This window comes from Polyodon spathula, chromosome 13 (assembly GCF_017654505.1).
Source record: "Polyodon spathula isolate WHYD16114869_AA chromosome 13, ASM1765450v1, whole genome shotgun sequence".
Classification (NCBI taxonomy): domain Eukaryota; kingdom Metazoa; phylum Chordata; class Actinopteri; order Acipenseriformes; family Polyodontidae; genus Polyodon; species Polyodon spathula.
This window is the reverse complement of record NC_054546.1, coordinates 22,466,095-22,483,301: the sequence shown is the minus strand read 5'-3', so window position 1 is coordinate 22,483,301 and position 17,207 is coordinate 22,466,095. Positions and strand designations below refer to the sequence as shown.

Here is a 17,207-nt window from a genome sequence, read left to right as displayed (position 1 = left end):
CAATCTGCCCATACTGCCCTGTGTGTGTAGTTTATTTTGTGTCTGTGATTTGTTTTTGTTTTAACCTCTATTTTCTCTCTGTGAGCAGTGTCTTTTTGTTTAAATATTATATTTATTTTTGTTGTAAATAGAATGGCACACGCCATGTCTCTTTTGCCTGCAGTACTTCCCTGTTTGTGATTTCAGTTCCTCACTCTGGCCTGATATCATTGCAACGCCACTGTCTGTCATAGACCCTGAGTGAACAAATAATACAAATTTTGATACTTATTTCATTTATTTATTAAAGAAAGTTATGCAACACCTAATGCCCGCGTGTGAAAAAGTAATCGCCCCCTTAGACTCAATAACTTGTTACACCAGCTTTAGCAGCAATAACTGCAGCCAAACGCTTCCTGTAGTTATCAATCAGTTTCTCACAGCGCCGTGGAGGAATTTTGTCCCACTCCTTCATGCAGAACTACTTTAACTCAGTGACATTTGTGGGTTTTCGAGCATAAACTGCTCGTTTCAGGTCCTGCCACAACATCTCAATGGGTTTAGGTCTGGACTTTCACTAGATCATTCCAAAACTTTAATTTTCTTGTTCTTCAACCATTCTGATGTAGACTTGCTTGTGTGTTTCAGATAATTGTATTGCTGCATGACCCAGCTCTGCTTCAGCTTCAGCTCACAGACGGATGGCCTGACATTCTCCTGTAGAATTCTCTGATATAGAGCAGCATTCATGGTTCCTTCAAAGATGGCAAGTCGTCCAGATACTAATAATGCAACAAAGCATCTGCAAATCATGACACTACCACCACCATGCTTGACCGTTGGTATGAGGTTCTTACTGTGGAATGCAGTGTTTGATTTTCGCCAGACACGACAGGGCCCATGTTGTCCAAAAAGCTCCACTATTGATTCATCTCTCCATAGAACATTGTTCCAGAACTCTTGATCATCCAGGTGCTTTTTGGCAAACTTGAGACAAGCACTCATGTTCTTCTTAGTGAGCAGTGGTTTCCACCTTGCTAATCTGTCATGAATCCCATTTTTGCCCAGTGTCTTTCAGATGGTGGAGTCATGAACACTGACCTTAGCCGAGGTGAGAGAGGCCTGCAGATCCCTAGATGTTGTTCTAGGGTTCTTTGTGACTTCCTCAACAACTTTACACCTGGCTTTTGGAGAGATTTTGGTAGGACGGCCACTCCTGGGAAGATTCTACTGTCCTAAACTTTCTTCATTTGGACAATATGGCTCTGACTGTGGTTTGGTGGAGCCCCAGAGCCTTAGAAATGGCTTTGTAACCCTTTCCAGACTGATAGGCATCAACAACTTTTTTTCCAGAGGTCTTCAGGGATTTCTTTTGATCGTGGCATGATGTGTCTCTAGAAACTGTGTGCTGACAACTTCACTCTGATGGTAAGGGCCAAAGTTAGTCAGATTTATATTGGGCAGGGCTGACCCAAATCAGGCCTGATTGTTAACCAAAGTATTCAAAAGATGACTAATTATCCCTTTAATTGGGTTGAGTTAACCAGGAGGGCAATAACTTTTTCACACCTGAAGATTGCATGTTTGATTACCTTGCACACCAAACAAATGAAAGAAGCACCAAACTTTTACTACAACCCACAAAAAGATCTGACCAAATTCAATATGAAAAATGTGCGAAAATGCAGAAAATCAGACAGGGGGCAAATACCTTTTCACAGCACTGTCTGTGTGTGTGTGTGTGTGTGTGTGTGTGTGTGTGTGTGTGTGTGTGTGTGTGTATATATATATATATATATATATATATATATATACAGTCCCACTCTACACGAGTACGAACGCTTGCAGTCGGTCTATAGAGGATCCCCTGCCATCCCTGCCTAACCTCTAGATTTTTCCTGGAGAGTCAGGGTCTCTGGGCTCTGTCAACGATCTCTACGAGAGTTCCAACTTAACTAGTCCCTCCCTGCTAGTGCTATCATAGGGTGCATCAAGTTTTTATAAAATAAATGGAGAGTGATAGGCGGAAGCACTCCAGTTCATACATAAGATTAACAGTTTTATTTTAAGGTACACTTGAAACAACCAATGATAGCTGGGATAGCAGGGATCTCTATTAAGCCGTCCATTCAGAGCAGAGGGATGCAGTTACAGGGAGTGGCATTAAAGAAGCACGCTGATGTTTCCCTTCCCAAACTGAGGCGGGGTGAGAGAGATGACCATGTTTGAAAGGTGTTACATTTAAATGTGAGTTTAAAAAAATACATATACTTAACCATTTTACTTAAAATACTATATATTTTTTTTTACCTCAGTTATATCCTTATATAAATACTGTTGTGCTGTCAAGCTAACATGTTCGACAACACCAATAAATGGGACAAAGTGTTCAGGTTTTTGCTTTTGAATCCCCAGGGCGGCAATATGCTCGTAGGATCTTGATATAAACACAGAATGCGTGATGATTTGTTAAACATTGTGAAAACCAGCAATACCGACTCCCTACTTAAACATTCCGAAACTATTGATGTGGTCTCTGACACTGCCATCCCAATTATTTAAACTGTCAGAGGAGAAGGTGGCGCTAGACAGTGACTTGGATGATGACCTCTGATTTTGGTGCTTAACAAACCATTTCTGCTGGTACCCATGTGAGAACCTAATGACAAAAGTTATGTGAACCCCTGGTTATAAGCTTTAGTGGCATTAATTTGTTAGCTGCCCTTACTACTTTAAACGTTTATAGCATTACGACACCCTTTTAATAAAGTAAAAGATTGCTATAGAAACCCGGAATGGGGGTTTGAAAGTGGTGGAAGACAGAGGTTCTTATGCGTGTCACTTGATATTTGCATATCTTAATTTTGGGCAAGTCACAACTGTGATTTTTAGAGCACTTTGCAGCACTATGGAATCCCCCTAGATAGCATCAACCATCTGTCCAGAGTCAATGCAATCCAGATGGATTCCACTGTGCTGAAACATGAACTAAAAATCCAGCTATGACTTATCTGAGGGGCTATAGGTTGATCAAATCAACTCGCAATTTGAGGTTTTCACTCAGAATGTTGATTGAGGGTAAAGGTGAAACCTTTGCAGTAATAACAGTGCTAATACAATTCATATGCAGTCAACCCCACCAACTGCCCGCCTGCCATATCCAATAATGACTGCAATGATAATTACAGTTAGAGCATTCAAGCTGCACCTCTTGATCCACAACGTCCCCTCAGCACAAACACCATGCACACCACACACCAAACAGGGAATACAGACTTGAGGCTCACCTATCATCTGGGCAATCGTCTTCTCATATTCTGCAACTATTCTCCTGTAAAGAAAAAAAAAAGCTAAAATTGAAAAAAAATGTACATAAAAACATTCAGAGTAAGCTATTTAAAAGTGCACATACATTCCAAACAACTAGAAGCAAGATGAGTCCAATTTCTCAAACCAATAAAACATTGAGCTTGGATTGTAATAGGCGTAACATATGAAACATAGGTATCGTATATACAGGTATTATGAGAATCGGACACAGAGTTTACAAAGTGCTGAAGAACTTTCTATGATGACTTTCATTGTCAGTGCATTCCTTACATATACGGCTTCTGTTTTCCAGTGTTTAATAATTTCAATTTTCTGAGTTTCATATTGTTTTTTCAGGGTTTCCACTTTTCATATACTGTATGAAATTATTGTTTTCTAAATTATTAATTTCAAAATGTTCTTTCACAATATTTATAGTAACTCAACATTACTTGCACACTTGTACCTTCTTTCCTTTCCTGTGCTCCACAATGAAATCCTTATGGTTACAGGCACATTCTCTAGGGTTTTGTGTGTGTTTAGGCATTTTTTTTACATTTCACCACAATTTGCAATTCTGTTTTACACTCCACGAGCGTGTAAATCCTCCCTATCTGACTGTAATATAGCTTTGAATCCTGCAAGCAAAAACAATCCTCCTTTTCTAGTTTTTATTTGGTTTTAAATCTCGTAAGCGTGTACAATCTTCCCTGTCTGTGGATGGCTGAGGCGGTTTTAAAGTATTCAGAATGATTCAATGCTAAATATAAGTCGGGAGGATGGACAGTGCCCAACTGCACTGGGAAAGGTTTTTTTTTGTAGTGGTAGTTTTTTTTTTTAAAAACACTGTATTCATGGAATGTGCCTTCATCCATGATCTAAAAATTATATATATATTCAACTTGAAATTATAAAGTCATGTCTTGACACAGTGCTAAACATTGTTTTCTTTTTTGCACCATAATGTTAGTATGAAATGATCAATTATTTCACTATAATGTTAGTGTGGAATGATCAGTTCTTTCACTATCATGTTAGTATGGAACAACAATAATAATATTTATTTTTATATAGCACCGCCACCTTTCATAGTGGACCACCATCACAAAGGGCTTTACAAGATACGAGGCTAGGGTGTGTGAACTGCTGCAGAGTCACTTACAACAACGTCTCACCTGAAAGACAGAGCACAAGGAGGTTCAGTAACTTACTCAGGGTCACACAATGAGTCAGTGGCTGAGCTGGGATTTGAACCGGGGACCTCAAGTTTAACCACTGGACCTCACTATAATGTTGGCATGGAATGATCAATTCTTTCACTGTAATGTTAGTATACAATGATCAATTCTTTCACTATAATGTTAGTACAGAATGAACAATTCTTTCACTATAATGTTAGTATGGAATGATCAATTATTTCACTAAATATTAGATTGTTTTTCTGGCCTCTTGCTTGGTTATACAACATGTTTTACATTTCCTATATCCCTCAATAAAGTGGGGTATAGTCAGAAGCTTTTTTCAAGAACTTCTGGGCTATCGGATTGAAATTCCTAAGAAAACTATGTTACTAAAGGCACATCATTTAAAAAACAATACAGCATGACCCTAGTGGCTGTCTGTCTTTGCCTTTGTATAAAAAATAGATAGACAAGTGTAGCAAACTGCCTCAGGGTTTTGCAGGACTGTGTCAATCAAACAACTGGAATACAGCTTAACTGGAAAGGAGATTGTATTGTTTCTTGTGTTCTAGTTATGCTTAACTGGAATGGAGATTGTATTGTTTCTTGTGTTCTAGTTATGCTTTTGTGAGCTAAGTGGTTTGTATTGAGTTATGCAAATATGCTTAATTCTATTGTACAATGTTTCTTTTTGTTTGTCTCTTTTTCCACATTGTTATATATGTATATATTTGTATAAGGAGTTTGTTAACAACCTGTCCTTCAGATAAGACGTAATAACTGAGATCCTATTGTAAGTGACTCCGCAGCAGCAGTTGTTGATGCATAGTTCACCCCCTAGTCTCTGTAACTCGCTTTGGATAAAAGCAGCTGCTAAATGACCAATTAACAATCAATAATAACAGAACATATCATTGGCTCAGTGGGTATTTTGGGGTGTGCTGCAGGTTCCATTGAGGAATGCGGGGCTGGGACACTTTTGTGGGGGCACTGATTTGAATGAGGCAGTTAATGAATGATGTGCAAAGCGCAGTATAAAACAGCAAGTCAAGCAGTTTGTGGGGAGCTCTCCTACTAAGCAAGTATGGACAATGCTAACAGGACCAGGCTTAGTTTCATATTATTTAACTGTTTTTTAAGCAAAACACTTTTTAAAGGTTTTTACAACACATGTTTCTTGTTAGCCTTGGGCTAAAGTAGTGTTTTTTTCACTATAGACATCCATCTCTTGTGTCTGTGTTTGAAATAAGTTATATTAAAGTTGGAACACACTACAGCAATGCTTTCCAGAGTTTATAAAAAGCCTCTCACCCTTGTTAAAAACATGTGGCTCACTGAGATTGCTCACAGCCAAAACTAATGATGCAAGCCAACAATTAACGCAACACTGTTTTTTTGGGAAGCAGGTTATAAAATAATAAGGAGATTAATGGTGATTTAGAACGCACTTAGTCGCTCTTATCTTGAGCCAAATCACACTAATGAAATAAGATCATCCTTATCTACGCTAATGACAGGGCAGAGATGCCAGGACCTATAAACCGCTTAGGTCTGAATTTAGACCATTGCAAAAGGTTTATAGGAGTCTGTTGGAAATGTAAGGTGCTTCAGATAAACTAACATGCTTAATCACATTTCTGGTCAGTAGGCCATGCATAGTTTAATCAAAACTGAAACAGCAGTTTCCAAGATGTTGCCAGTGCAGCATCAGGTACAATGTCTTGCAACAAATGTAAGTTTCACCAAAATCTGGGCAAGCAGAATTCATGCAAACCATGATACCATCAATGAAGGAATACCCATACCATGTTTTGCCACAATTATATTTAGAATCTATAGGACATCCACCAACAAAATATATGGTCAATCTAATATAGACAATGTAAGTAAGTACAATTATTACTATAAATTGATCTTACTTACACTGCTGTTGTCTTGTAATGCCACTGTACAAACATATTGACTACAGTATGTCTTGCATTTGCACTCAGCCACATAGTAACTGCAGTGCCACAGAAAACAGTGTATTTTGAAGCGTAAGCAAGTTTACATGATTACATGGCACAGGTTAATTCACTAAACAGGGAATATCAGACCCTACCCATAAAACTTTAAGGTCAGTTCTTACCAATAAAAATCTGATTACAAGGACTGTTTTTCTGATTTTTTTTTTTTTTATATAAGTATAGGTTAAATAAAATAGTGATTGAAAAATTTTAGTAATCCCCCCCAAAAAAGTCCTTATGGTTTTGTGAATAGGGCCCATACTGTATAAATTGAACTCTGTTATTCTGTTATTCAACAGACATTACTTGCAAGGTCTAATTCTAATTAGAAACAGCACGCAGGAGCTGCAGCTGCCACTGGCAATGGTGCCCTTGCAGGGCTCTGCAACTTCCACCTCTATACAGTGAGTCTGCTGACAGCTTGCTGTCATCCCAGCACAACCTCCATTCAAACAGAGGAGCAGGGCAGGGGGCTGGATCCCAGCACAACCTCCATTCAAACAGAGGAGCAGGGCAGGGGGCTGGATCCCAGCACAACCTCCATTCAATCAGAGGAGCAGGGCAGGGGGCTGGATCCCAGCACAACCTCCATTCAAACAGAGGAGCAGGGCAGGGGGCTGCCATCCCAGCACAACCTCCATTCAAACAGAGGAGCAGGGCAGGGGGCTGCCATCCCAGCACAACCTCCATTCAAACAGAGGAGCAGGGCAGGGGGCTGGATCCCAGCACAACCTCCATTCAAACAGAGGAGCAGCGCAGGAGGCTGGATCCCAGCACAACCTCCATTCAAACAGAGGAGCAGGGCAGGGGGCTGAATCCCAGCACAACCTCCATTCAAACAGAGTAGGTGCAGGGCAGGGGGCTGGCAGGGCAGGGTACTGATCACACTTGGCAGTGACAAGGATCAAAGCACACACCACTGCTTATATTCATGCAAAGTCATGAAAAGTTTAACACATACATTAAAAAAGTGTCTTTGGAAAGTCTGTAATAAAACACATCATACATGCTACCTCAATGCCAGCTGCCTTGCACACACTTACCTCATTTCGACAACTTCCTGTCTGCTTTCTTCGTACTTCCTCTGCCACTCGGCTACCTCCCTCTCCTTGTCAACAATCTGGAAAAAACAGAAGAGCATATGAGAGAGAGAGAGAGAGAGAGAAAGAGAGAGAGAGAGAGAGAGAGATTTCCAAGCACTGCCCACAACGGAGAGTAAATCAAAATCATTGCAAAAAAGTGCAGTTTTCTAAAGAACATAACAAAAGTTTGGGAACTAGAAGAGTCATTAATCCATTTGACCCTACTTAGGGGATCTAATGTAATAGAACAGAATGTAATAGAGATCCTAGTGTTCTCAATGTTACTGCTTCCCCTGGTAGGGTATTCCATGCATTGGAGACACGTGCCTCCAAATATCCTCTTGTTAAGTTTGTTTTTTATATAACTACAGTATGTACTGAAGGACAGGCATCTCCTTTTATCCCCAAATTCTGATATCCCCGTAATAATGAAAAATAGTTTAACATTAACACAAGTGTTTAGCATATGTTTTATAAGCACACAGTTGCTGCCAACAAAATTTACAAATAAGTAAAAAGTGGCTACCTCTTCCCTAGCGATTCCAAGAGCTGAATCGAGGTCTCTTTGATTGTGATATGGACCCTGATCCCCTTCTCTCACAGGAGTCTTGGAGTACAGTGCGCTTTTAGAAACGGAAACGTCCTCCGGAGACAAGGTTTCCATTTGCTGGAGGCAAAAACAATTAAACAAACATCAAGACAAAGTTTTTAACTAGAAAAAAAGGTTACCGACATCCGGGGGAAGACGGAGAGATGGTATTGGCATCACAGGAGTAAAGTGCAGACTAGTCTGTGGGAAAGTGCTCTATTTGAGGCTACACGGTTAGTAAGACATGCAGGAGTTGGGCAGGGGTCAAAACTGTGCTCTACTGCAAGACAGGCTGCTGTTAGAAAGGAAGGCTGCTGGTTTATACAGTATAGCAGCTGATAAAGAAAGCAGGATGGATGCAGATGCAGTCAATTGATTAACTTTAAGACACTTATTAATTAATAATACATTTTTAAAAGGAGTGCTTTAAAATCAATTAGATTTTTAAAGATAAAAAATAGACCCTTGGTCACATGGTCTGATTGCAGCTCGACCATTAGAGTGAGTTTGAACTGCAATATAGGAAGTGATTCGGTAACAGGAAGTAGCAGAAACTTTCAAAAAGTCTTTAAAATCTTTGCAAATTCTAAAATTGAAGCATGAATGATATCACTATGTAACACAATTTTTGTTCCTGGGTAGTAAATGTTATTTCCTAATTGCTTATGCCTCAAAAGTATAGAAAATGCCTATTATTCCCCACAAACTTTGCTTTTGTGACGAGGACAGTGATATTTCAAAATATCACTAATGATGAAAATGATATTACCTGAGCTAATAGCGGCTTTTAAACCCTTGGTAAGCACAGAATTGGTATTAAAAACATGGTGTAGTGTTTCCAATAAACATAATGCTACGGTCTGTCTGTGCTGCTGGGTGTACCGATCACAATATATATAAACACAACACAGTGTTCTCTAACCCTTAGAAAATTATTTAAGTGTGTGAATTCTGAAATAGATTCACTCCAAATTTTCAAAAGCACGATTTATGTATTAAGGAAAAACTATCCCAATAGTTACCAAACCAGAAAAAAAAACCTTGAAGTTTAAATTCAGGGCTTAAGTTGTTTCTTACACTTAGAACCGCAATTTGGTGTTCTTATTGTTTTAGGAGAAACAGTGTTAATTACAATCTGACTTTTCAGAATCTTATTGCAGATTTATCTCAGAAGATCAACTGAAAACTATCTTCTGGAGTAGTGGTCATCTTCAGACTCAGACGGAGGCCTATGGAGAGCTAGGAGGAACCTCCACCCCAGTCTTACAAGAAAAACGTATTCAGCAAATCAGTCTCTAAAACACCAATACATTATACAGTAAATCAGCAGGACACAGAGGTCAAATAATTACTGAAATTGCTTTGAATAATGCTGAAAGCAATGAGTACTGTGCCATACATACTAAAGCTTACATCATATCATACACCTTAGTATCCTAGCTTGTGTGTGCATTAACTAACACCAGGCTTCCATCAGCACCATGAACCCAGGCTGTAAAACTCAATCCGATTACTATATCAAACTGGAGCTGCAGCCACTTCCATCTCCAGTCTACAATTTACAATTCAGTCTGCAGCCAGACATTACACACAAGTCAAAGATCACCTGTATGTATCCAGTTTTTGTACAATTGTTGTTTATAAATTAATTTGTCAGCCCCTGACAGTATATTCACAGCCTTCACGTTCAGACAATTTTTTTTTTTTTCTGCATTTCAAGATTTATAATCCGCCTCTTGTGTTCTTGGGATTGGGCATTTATTTGCTAATTTTCACCATCAGCAGATGTTGGAGAGGTCGAGTTCTGTCAGCCAACAATCCTAACTGGGGCTGATAGCGTTCCAACTAAAATCAATTTAATCTTGATCTGCTCCTGATGGAAATGAACCAGTCTGATTTAAAATTGCTTTCAAGTCAGTCCCAGTGGCAGATGAAAATGTAACACAATGCTAAAAATTCTAACAGTGACAATGAGTTGGTGAGTACAAAGGAAAACAATGAACAGCTGTTTTTTGATATGGCTTACTGCTACCAGATGAAGCAGGGGCAGCATAAACAGGATATATAGGGCCCTATTCACAAACTTACAAGTTTTTACATAGAGCAGGGGCCTATGAAATTGCTCTGAACTATTGATGATCTAAATACTATTTAAATATAAAATTATTAAACATTGACTTTCAACCTTCAATTAGATCCCAAGGTTTCTTTCCTGTCTCTTTACTATTTGACATTGAGAAAAGCTGACCAAATACTGTTGTGGTTAACTGTGCTTAAATCAGCTTTGAGTGCAGATCCCCCAGCTCATTCCCCCAGCGACCCAACGATAGCTGAACAGAGCTTCTCATTGCTGAGCTTGCACCACACCACTCAAACCACAGGCAGGGTAGAGCAATAAAAAACAGTCTTCATGTATAGTACTCCTAGTTCATTTCAGAGCTTGTAGCATTTCACTGTTTCAACAAGAGAATGAAAATAATATATATATAGTGTGGCAGAGCAATGCCCTTTTTAAATTGGCAGGGATGGGGTTAATTTCCCCTACCCGCCTGGGTTTATTATGTTCAGGTGGCTGGGGTTGATTAGTTGATTAGGTTAATTAACAATCAATCAGCGCCCAGCCACCTGACATAAAAGGAGGCCTCTGCTTCGCATTTGGGAGGGGGGGGGAGCTGAGGAAGCAGGTTGGTTTTGTTTGGTTGTCTAAATTTTTCTAACTCCAGTGAAGGCATTGCCCAGCCTGGAAATCTTTATTTTTGTAAGTTTTGTTTTTTTTGTTTGGTTATTTGTGTCTAAACATCATTATTTTTGCCCTTGTGTCTTTTTATTATGTGTTTTTTTTTTTTTTTTTTTAACTGCAGTCTGTCTCTGGGCCTCTATCCACTCGCCAGCCTACCACATTTATATATATATAATTTTTTTCTGTGATCTATTATTATTAATATTATTATTATTACTCTGAAAGACTGTCAGTACCTATGCTGTCACAAGCGATTTAGTAGCTGTGCTCAGTGCTCTGTTACTACTCACTCTCCACACTGAGACCTGAATGAACTTGTGTGCAGAGGGAGGAGTCAGCAGTCACTGGAACAGCACAGAACTCTACTATCCATTCTCCACCTAAGACCTGAATGAACCTGCTTGCAGAGGGAGGGAAGCTCAGTCATTGGAACAGCACAGTGCTCATGGAGAATGGGGTTCATAACAGATCAAATGTCGGTAACACTTTAGTTTAGGGATCCGTTATAAGTGGTTATAAACAATATCAAAAACAAAACAATGGCAAAAGTGTATCATAACTATTGCAAAAACAAAACAACCCCATGCAACTGGCAAGAGAGACAGATAAGCAGGCATAGAAAGACAAACAGACCTGAAGAGACAGACTATAATCATTATAAGCGATTATAAACAATAGCGCTAAAAACAATGACAAAAGTTTATAATAATACTCTTACTATTTCTAATTACATTCTATAATTGTTAATGGCATAATTTATATATTGTTTATAATCACTTATATCAGATCCCTAAACTAAAGTGTTATCCAAACAACTTTGGATGTGTCTTTCATGTTAGATCGTTCAAACTGTGTAGCACTAAACGCTTTCTGCAGTGAGGATGGCACTGCAGCCTGCAGGTATTAATGAATATGCCATTAAAAGAAGGATAGATTGGGTAGAGCTGACATTTAACTCTTGATGCGCAACTAGTTTCTCGATAGGATTAACAGTGAAGCATATATCTCATTATTAAACACTATTGGCCCTACTCACAAAGCTTTAATTCAACAGTTATTTAAAGAATTTATTTTAAAGGTCAGTAATAAGTAATAAGTAATAAATGTAATAAGTACCAACACAGGCAACAGGGGTAAAAAAATAATGGCAATATTCTTACCCAAAAGTTATACCATCTCTCTGTAAGTCTCCCATTTTCCCGTACACACTGTCATTTTAGCAGTATTTTTCATAGCTGTTAATGAAAAATACTTTATAGAGTCATACTCAAAAACATTCTGAATGTCTGCCATGTCTTTCCTTTACACAAGAACGGCAACTCCCAGAAGCCACTGCTACTACTTCTCAGTAACCAATCGCTGCTTTTCCTAAAACACCCATGTTTTCATTGTCTCTGAATTCCTTTATCACGTGACCTCTTGAAATGGGATACGTAATTAATGCAGAAGTGAGGATTAAAATATATGTTTATTTAATTTTTGTTCACAATTGCTATGAAAAAATACCATTGATAAATCAAATGCATCGTTCATATAAGAGAAACAATACCTATGAAATTACAGTAATACATACTGTATTAGGTAATACTTACTGGGATTGTTTGGTGAGCTCTATGTAAAACCTTGTGAATAGGGATGGTACGACTAAGTTGTTTGGGAATTACATTGGTTTTGTAGATGTTTTATGTACATTTGAGACAGGAGTCACTCTAAGGATAAGTTTGGCTTCTGTTTGAGCCAGAGTACTTGATGCTTTCTGGGAAGCAACCAAAGAATTAAAGAAACGCATCTACACAACATGTGGAGATACCCGATTGCTTGTTTACTAAGGGGTAGATTCAATCAGAAAATATAGCACTGCTGTCTGACCTGTGTTAGATTTATGGTGTTATTCAAACAACGTAGACATAGGAAATCCAAACACAGCACTGGATTAACATTCCAATAATCCTTTCTTAAAACACATTTCTACCTCTGGCTAGTTTGATTTAATTACACTATAGAAGCACTAAATAGCGCTGGTGCTGCTTTTATTTGATTGAATACCACACTAAGAGCAGGAAGGGTCTTGCTACAGATATAGAGGTTTGATTATTGCTGCTGTACAAGGAGGACTGGATCCTATTTGTCACGAGGGAAGAGTGGGGTTACTAGGTTGAATGAATGGGGTAGGAGATGGGGATCCTTTTACTTTTGGTACTTGGGGAACATTTAGTTTCCACTTTCTGGTGGCTGGCTTCTTCAGTCTGGACTAGAGCATGTAAAACAAGGCAGGACAGAGGTGTTTATGCAGTCCTGTCTGGCTTCTTTACCTGACTCTAGAGAGGTGTTACTAATAGACAACACGGAGCTGAAGGGCACATACATTGAATCTATTCTTTACCATTTATAATGATCGGTAGAAAGTATAGATTAGCACTCCATGTGGGAGTTAGGTTTTGTTTTGTTTGTTTCTGTTATTTTTTGTTAATAATAATAAACACTGCACAAAAGTGCTTAAAAACTTCAAACAAACCTTATATTAAGTGAAATCTATCACTAAACCCAGTACAGTAAACTTGAATAAACGTAAATATCAGGGGTCAGTTGCAACACACCACATTTAATTGAGGTTTAAACCTCAAAACAAGACCGTCCCATGAGCTCGAGTGCAACGTACCACTTTAGACCACAAGATGTCAACAGGCTTTTTCAAGTTCAATGTATCAGCAGTGGCTTCTATTTTAGACCATGTAGCAGCAGGGTTAACTGTGGGGCTTCTACCTGTGAAGGGACAGTATTCCCATCAGATATACAAATATATTACAACTTAAGGTAAGGTGTTCATAAAACATATTCATACGCCATTTGTATTTTATATTTAAAAAATGCAATTTCAAAACAAGGAAGTGCAACACTGTCTGAAAGCATGGCTTGCAAACAGATACTGATTACTGAGTATAGTACCTGTAATCATATCTCTTACTAAACTGCACATCTGAGATCCATATAACCAATGGAATTGACTCACAGATTTATGGAGTTATTTTGTTCACTGTAACCTGTTTGAATTGAATTTGGAGTCACTAATGGAAACACTATCCTTGTTGCAGCAGGTTGATTACAGTGGGTTTTCTGCATGTCTTGCCACTACAAGATCTAACAGCAGTGCTCATAACACAGTTTCCTGATTTCCATGCCAAGTGGCTTAGCAGTGTGTCTTTGGGGTGGGGGTTGGATCTCCCTCCTTCAAGCTCAGCCTGGATTAGATCTTAAACAAAAGCGGCAGGCAGGCCATCTGTCCTGCTGGGGGAATGCACATTAACTGGATCACTCTTAGTCCACTGTTAGGGTGAACAATATTGTATGCTTTTTATTTTTTAATTTTTTTTTTACTGTTTTTGGGTTGAATCTTTTGTTTTAGAAAGCAGGTTAACTGTCAAAAGTGTGTACTCTATAATTAGGGCTTCTGTCTTACTGTTTTTATTAATTACATTTTTCAATTGCTTATTTTTAGCTATTTTTGAGTTTTAAGTAAATCGTTTTGTTTTTTTTCCCCCCCCTCTGGGGGTTTTGCATTTTATAAACCTTATGAAATAGCTGTTTTTGGTTACTTTCCAAAATGCTTGGGTGTTTCATTCTGTCAAAATATGTATAGTAGTAACTGGACACTCTTAAGTTGTACCTTCTTTCCTTTGCGGTCTTCCACAACGAAATCCTTATGGCCACAGGCACATTCTTCAGGGGTTTTTGTGTGTAGGCATTTTTTTTATATTTTACCACAAATAGAAGCCCTATTTATAACACATATAATTTTATATTTAAAATAAACGGAACTGACAAGATTTACAGGATTTACCAGGTTAATAACTTTAGGTGAAATCTGAATTCATTTCTAAGCCATTTGAAATGTACGAATCTGTCTGTTCAATTCAATAACTTGATAAAGACTATTAAAGAGTAATATAAATATGCAAATTTCTACTTGCTTACTCTCTGTGAAGCTGAATATAGTCTTACAGAGCACTATGACAAAGACTTAACCCCACTACAGGGAACACTATCCCATTAAGTGGAGATTAAGCTACACTGAGCCCCATTCCTAAAACTCACATTTAATCTGAATATATCAAGTATATTAATGCTTTGCTTGCTTAACAAGTCTAATTGTTTCTCATCAATCAAACTTGTTTTCATCAAAAAAAAAAATGTATTAGCAACGCAGACAGAAGACTGAACAAGACATGAATTACACAGTGCAGTAGGGTACTGTAAATTGAGAGCCAACAGAACTGGTTATAAACAGTTTTTATGTCAAGTCAATAAAACCTCTCAAGATGTACAGCTATGGTCGGTGTTGTGCACCTCCCTCTATATAGAAAGAACGCACTGTGCTTCACAAAACGAATTAAACCTGCTGAATAATGTTATGTTAACTCAATCTGAAAATTCTAGGTGATGCAAACCTTTCTGCAACAGCTGTAAAGCTAAAGTTTCAGTAAGGCATACTGACCGATGCACCAGTACTATCACAATGTTCAATATACCCCTTTTCACTGGTTTTCTCTTAAACATTGATTCTTCACGAGCAAAGAAATACTATAAACATTGGCAATTTTTAGGGTCCTAAAATAATTGTAACTGAGCGTGAAGTGATTGACCAGCTGATGGGTTCTGAGCCCTGCTCGCTGTTGACATGTTCTGAGTAGCAGTGTTAAGAGTAATTAGAAGTATCAAGGAGATCCTATTAGCTCCTGTAATCCACTGAGAGACTGTCACTCAGTATGGCACACCCTGATTATCAGCAGTACAGTCAGTACTGTGTTAGTGTCAGCCAAGGGCAAGTGTGCATCCCAAACTGACATGACTGCTGGAAGTCTCCATAACAGGTGACATGGGGCCATTCAAAACAAGCAGGTGAATTACAGAGTGAGTATTTTCAATTGACAAGGGTCTAGAAGAAGGGAGTAGCCTACAAAATTAACTCTTTACTATGGAGTTTAGTTCACCTTTCAGTTACCACACAGTACATATCTGAAATTGACACGTTCTTATTTGTTCCATGTGTATCGAAGCCTATGTACAGCAGATACTGAATTGACTGCCTTTTTTCTTACTTTGTATCCATGTAAGCACCACCATTAAACACCTTCTTTCAGGTGTTATAAATATTACAAGTGGATATTATTGAAAGGTGGTGCTCACATTGAAAAACTGCTACTCAGCTGTTTCAACTTTACTGTGACTACAGCAGAAATACCAGCTCGTGAAAGGAGAAAACAGTAGCATGTGCCGAGTGTAGCTAAGAGGAAATGTTTTTTTAAGCCAGTGGCTGCTAGCCCCTAGAAATTAAAAGGTTCTTAGGCTCTGGCAAGCCAGTGACCTAATTTTTCCTGTTCAATTTTGGTAATTGTAAACACATAGCACTTAGAAATAAAAAAAAAAAAAAAAAAAAAAACAATAAATACACATCCTTTTTTTTTTTTAATTTTGGATTTAAATATTAGTAATGAAGAGAGTTTAGTGTTGTGCTATCAAACCTGGAGTGAATGATTCAACCTCAAAACCTTATAAAAATAACTACCAAAATAACAACACCTCAAGAAAGATTTAACATGCTGTGTAGTATCCAATAATTAATTAACTATTTAAAGCAACTTAAATCTCACAACCCATTTGCACAAACACACAGTAATGGGGAGTGTCAGACTTTGCGTATTGCTGGTGTTTCTTTGTACCTATGCGAGCAATGCAGTTATGACACCCACCACGTTTCATAGAGAAGTCTGTCCAGTAGTATTCACAGCAGATGTGAGATTAAGACACTCAGCTTCTTTTAATGAATGACCATTCTGTGGTAAATTTTTCTCGATATTTCTGCAAGCTAAACTCAATCTTTTATATGGAGGAGAGTGACATTTTTTGTTTGATATGTGACTCCTGTTTTAATAATGGATAAGCAACCAAGTAAACATGAGACTGAATCAAGGTGAGATTTGCGCAGCAGTTTCTGAAGGACCCGTAAACTGGTTACTAAGCAACCCGGCTCAAAGCTTTTAGTATGTCAGTTAATGCATAACAAATTCAGGGAGTATCCATAATTTATTTATTTAATAAATAAAACCCCTTCAACATAGCGCCATAGCAGAACCTCCAAAATAGTAGCTGCTGTGGCCAAATTGTAGCCATTGGCATCTCTGCTACAGTAATGAGCTGACATCCCAATCCACTGAATTGAATGGACAGACAAGGGCTGCACATGGCCTGCAACCCATACTGTTCGAAGAACCATTCAACTGAAGAGTAAACTCTGTAATCGAGAGGTAAGTACAAGTCTTATAC

The 17,207-nt window shown here is 38.3% G+C and overlaps 1 protein-coding gene across 4 annotated transcripts in view; it reads right to left on the bottom strand.

Moving 5' to 3' along the window:
- tacc2 (transforming, acidic coiled-coil containing protein 2) overlaps nt 1-17,207 on the bottom strand; it is a 186,837-nt gene that overhangs the window by 11,920 nt on the left and 157,710 nt on the right. For all 4 annotated transcript variants that reach the window (XM_041268161.1, XM_041268162.1, XM_041268164.1 and 1 more), the window contains 3 exons: nt 8,084-8,224; nt 7,519-7,595; nt 3,267-3,310 (listed from right to left, as the gene is read on the bottom strand). In XM_041268161.1, coding sequence (XP_041124095.1) covers nt 3,267-3,310; nt 7,519-7,595; nt 8,084-8,224 — 262 coding nt within the window. The remainder of the gene's footprint in view (nt 1-3,266; nt 3,311-7,518; nt 7,596-8,083; nt 8,225-17,207) is intronic.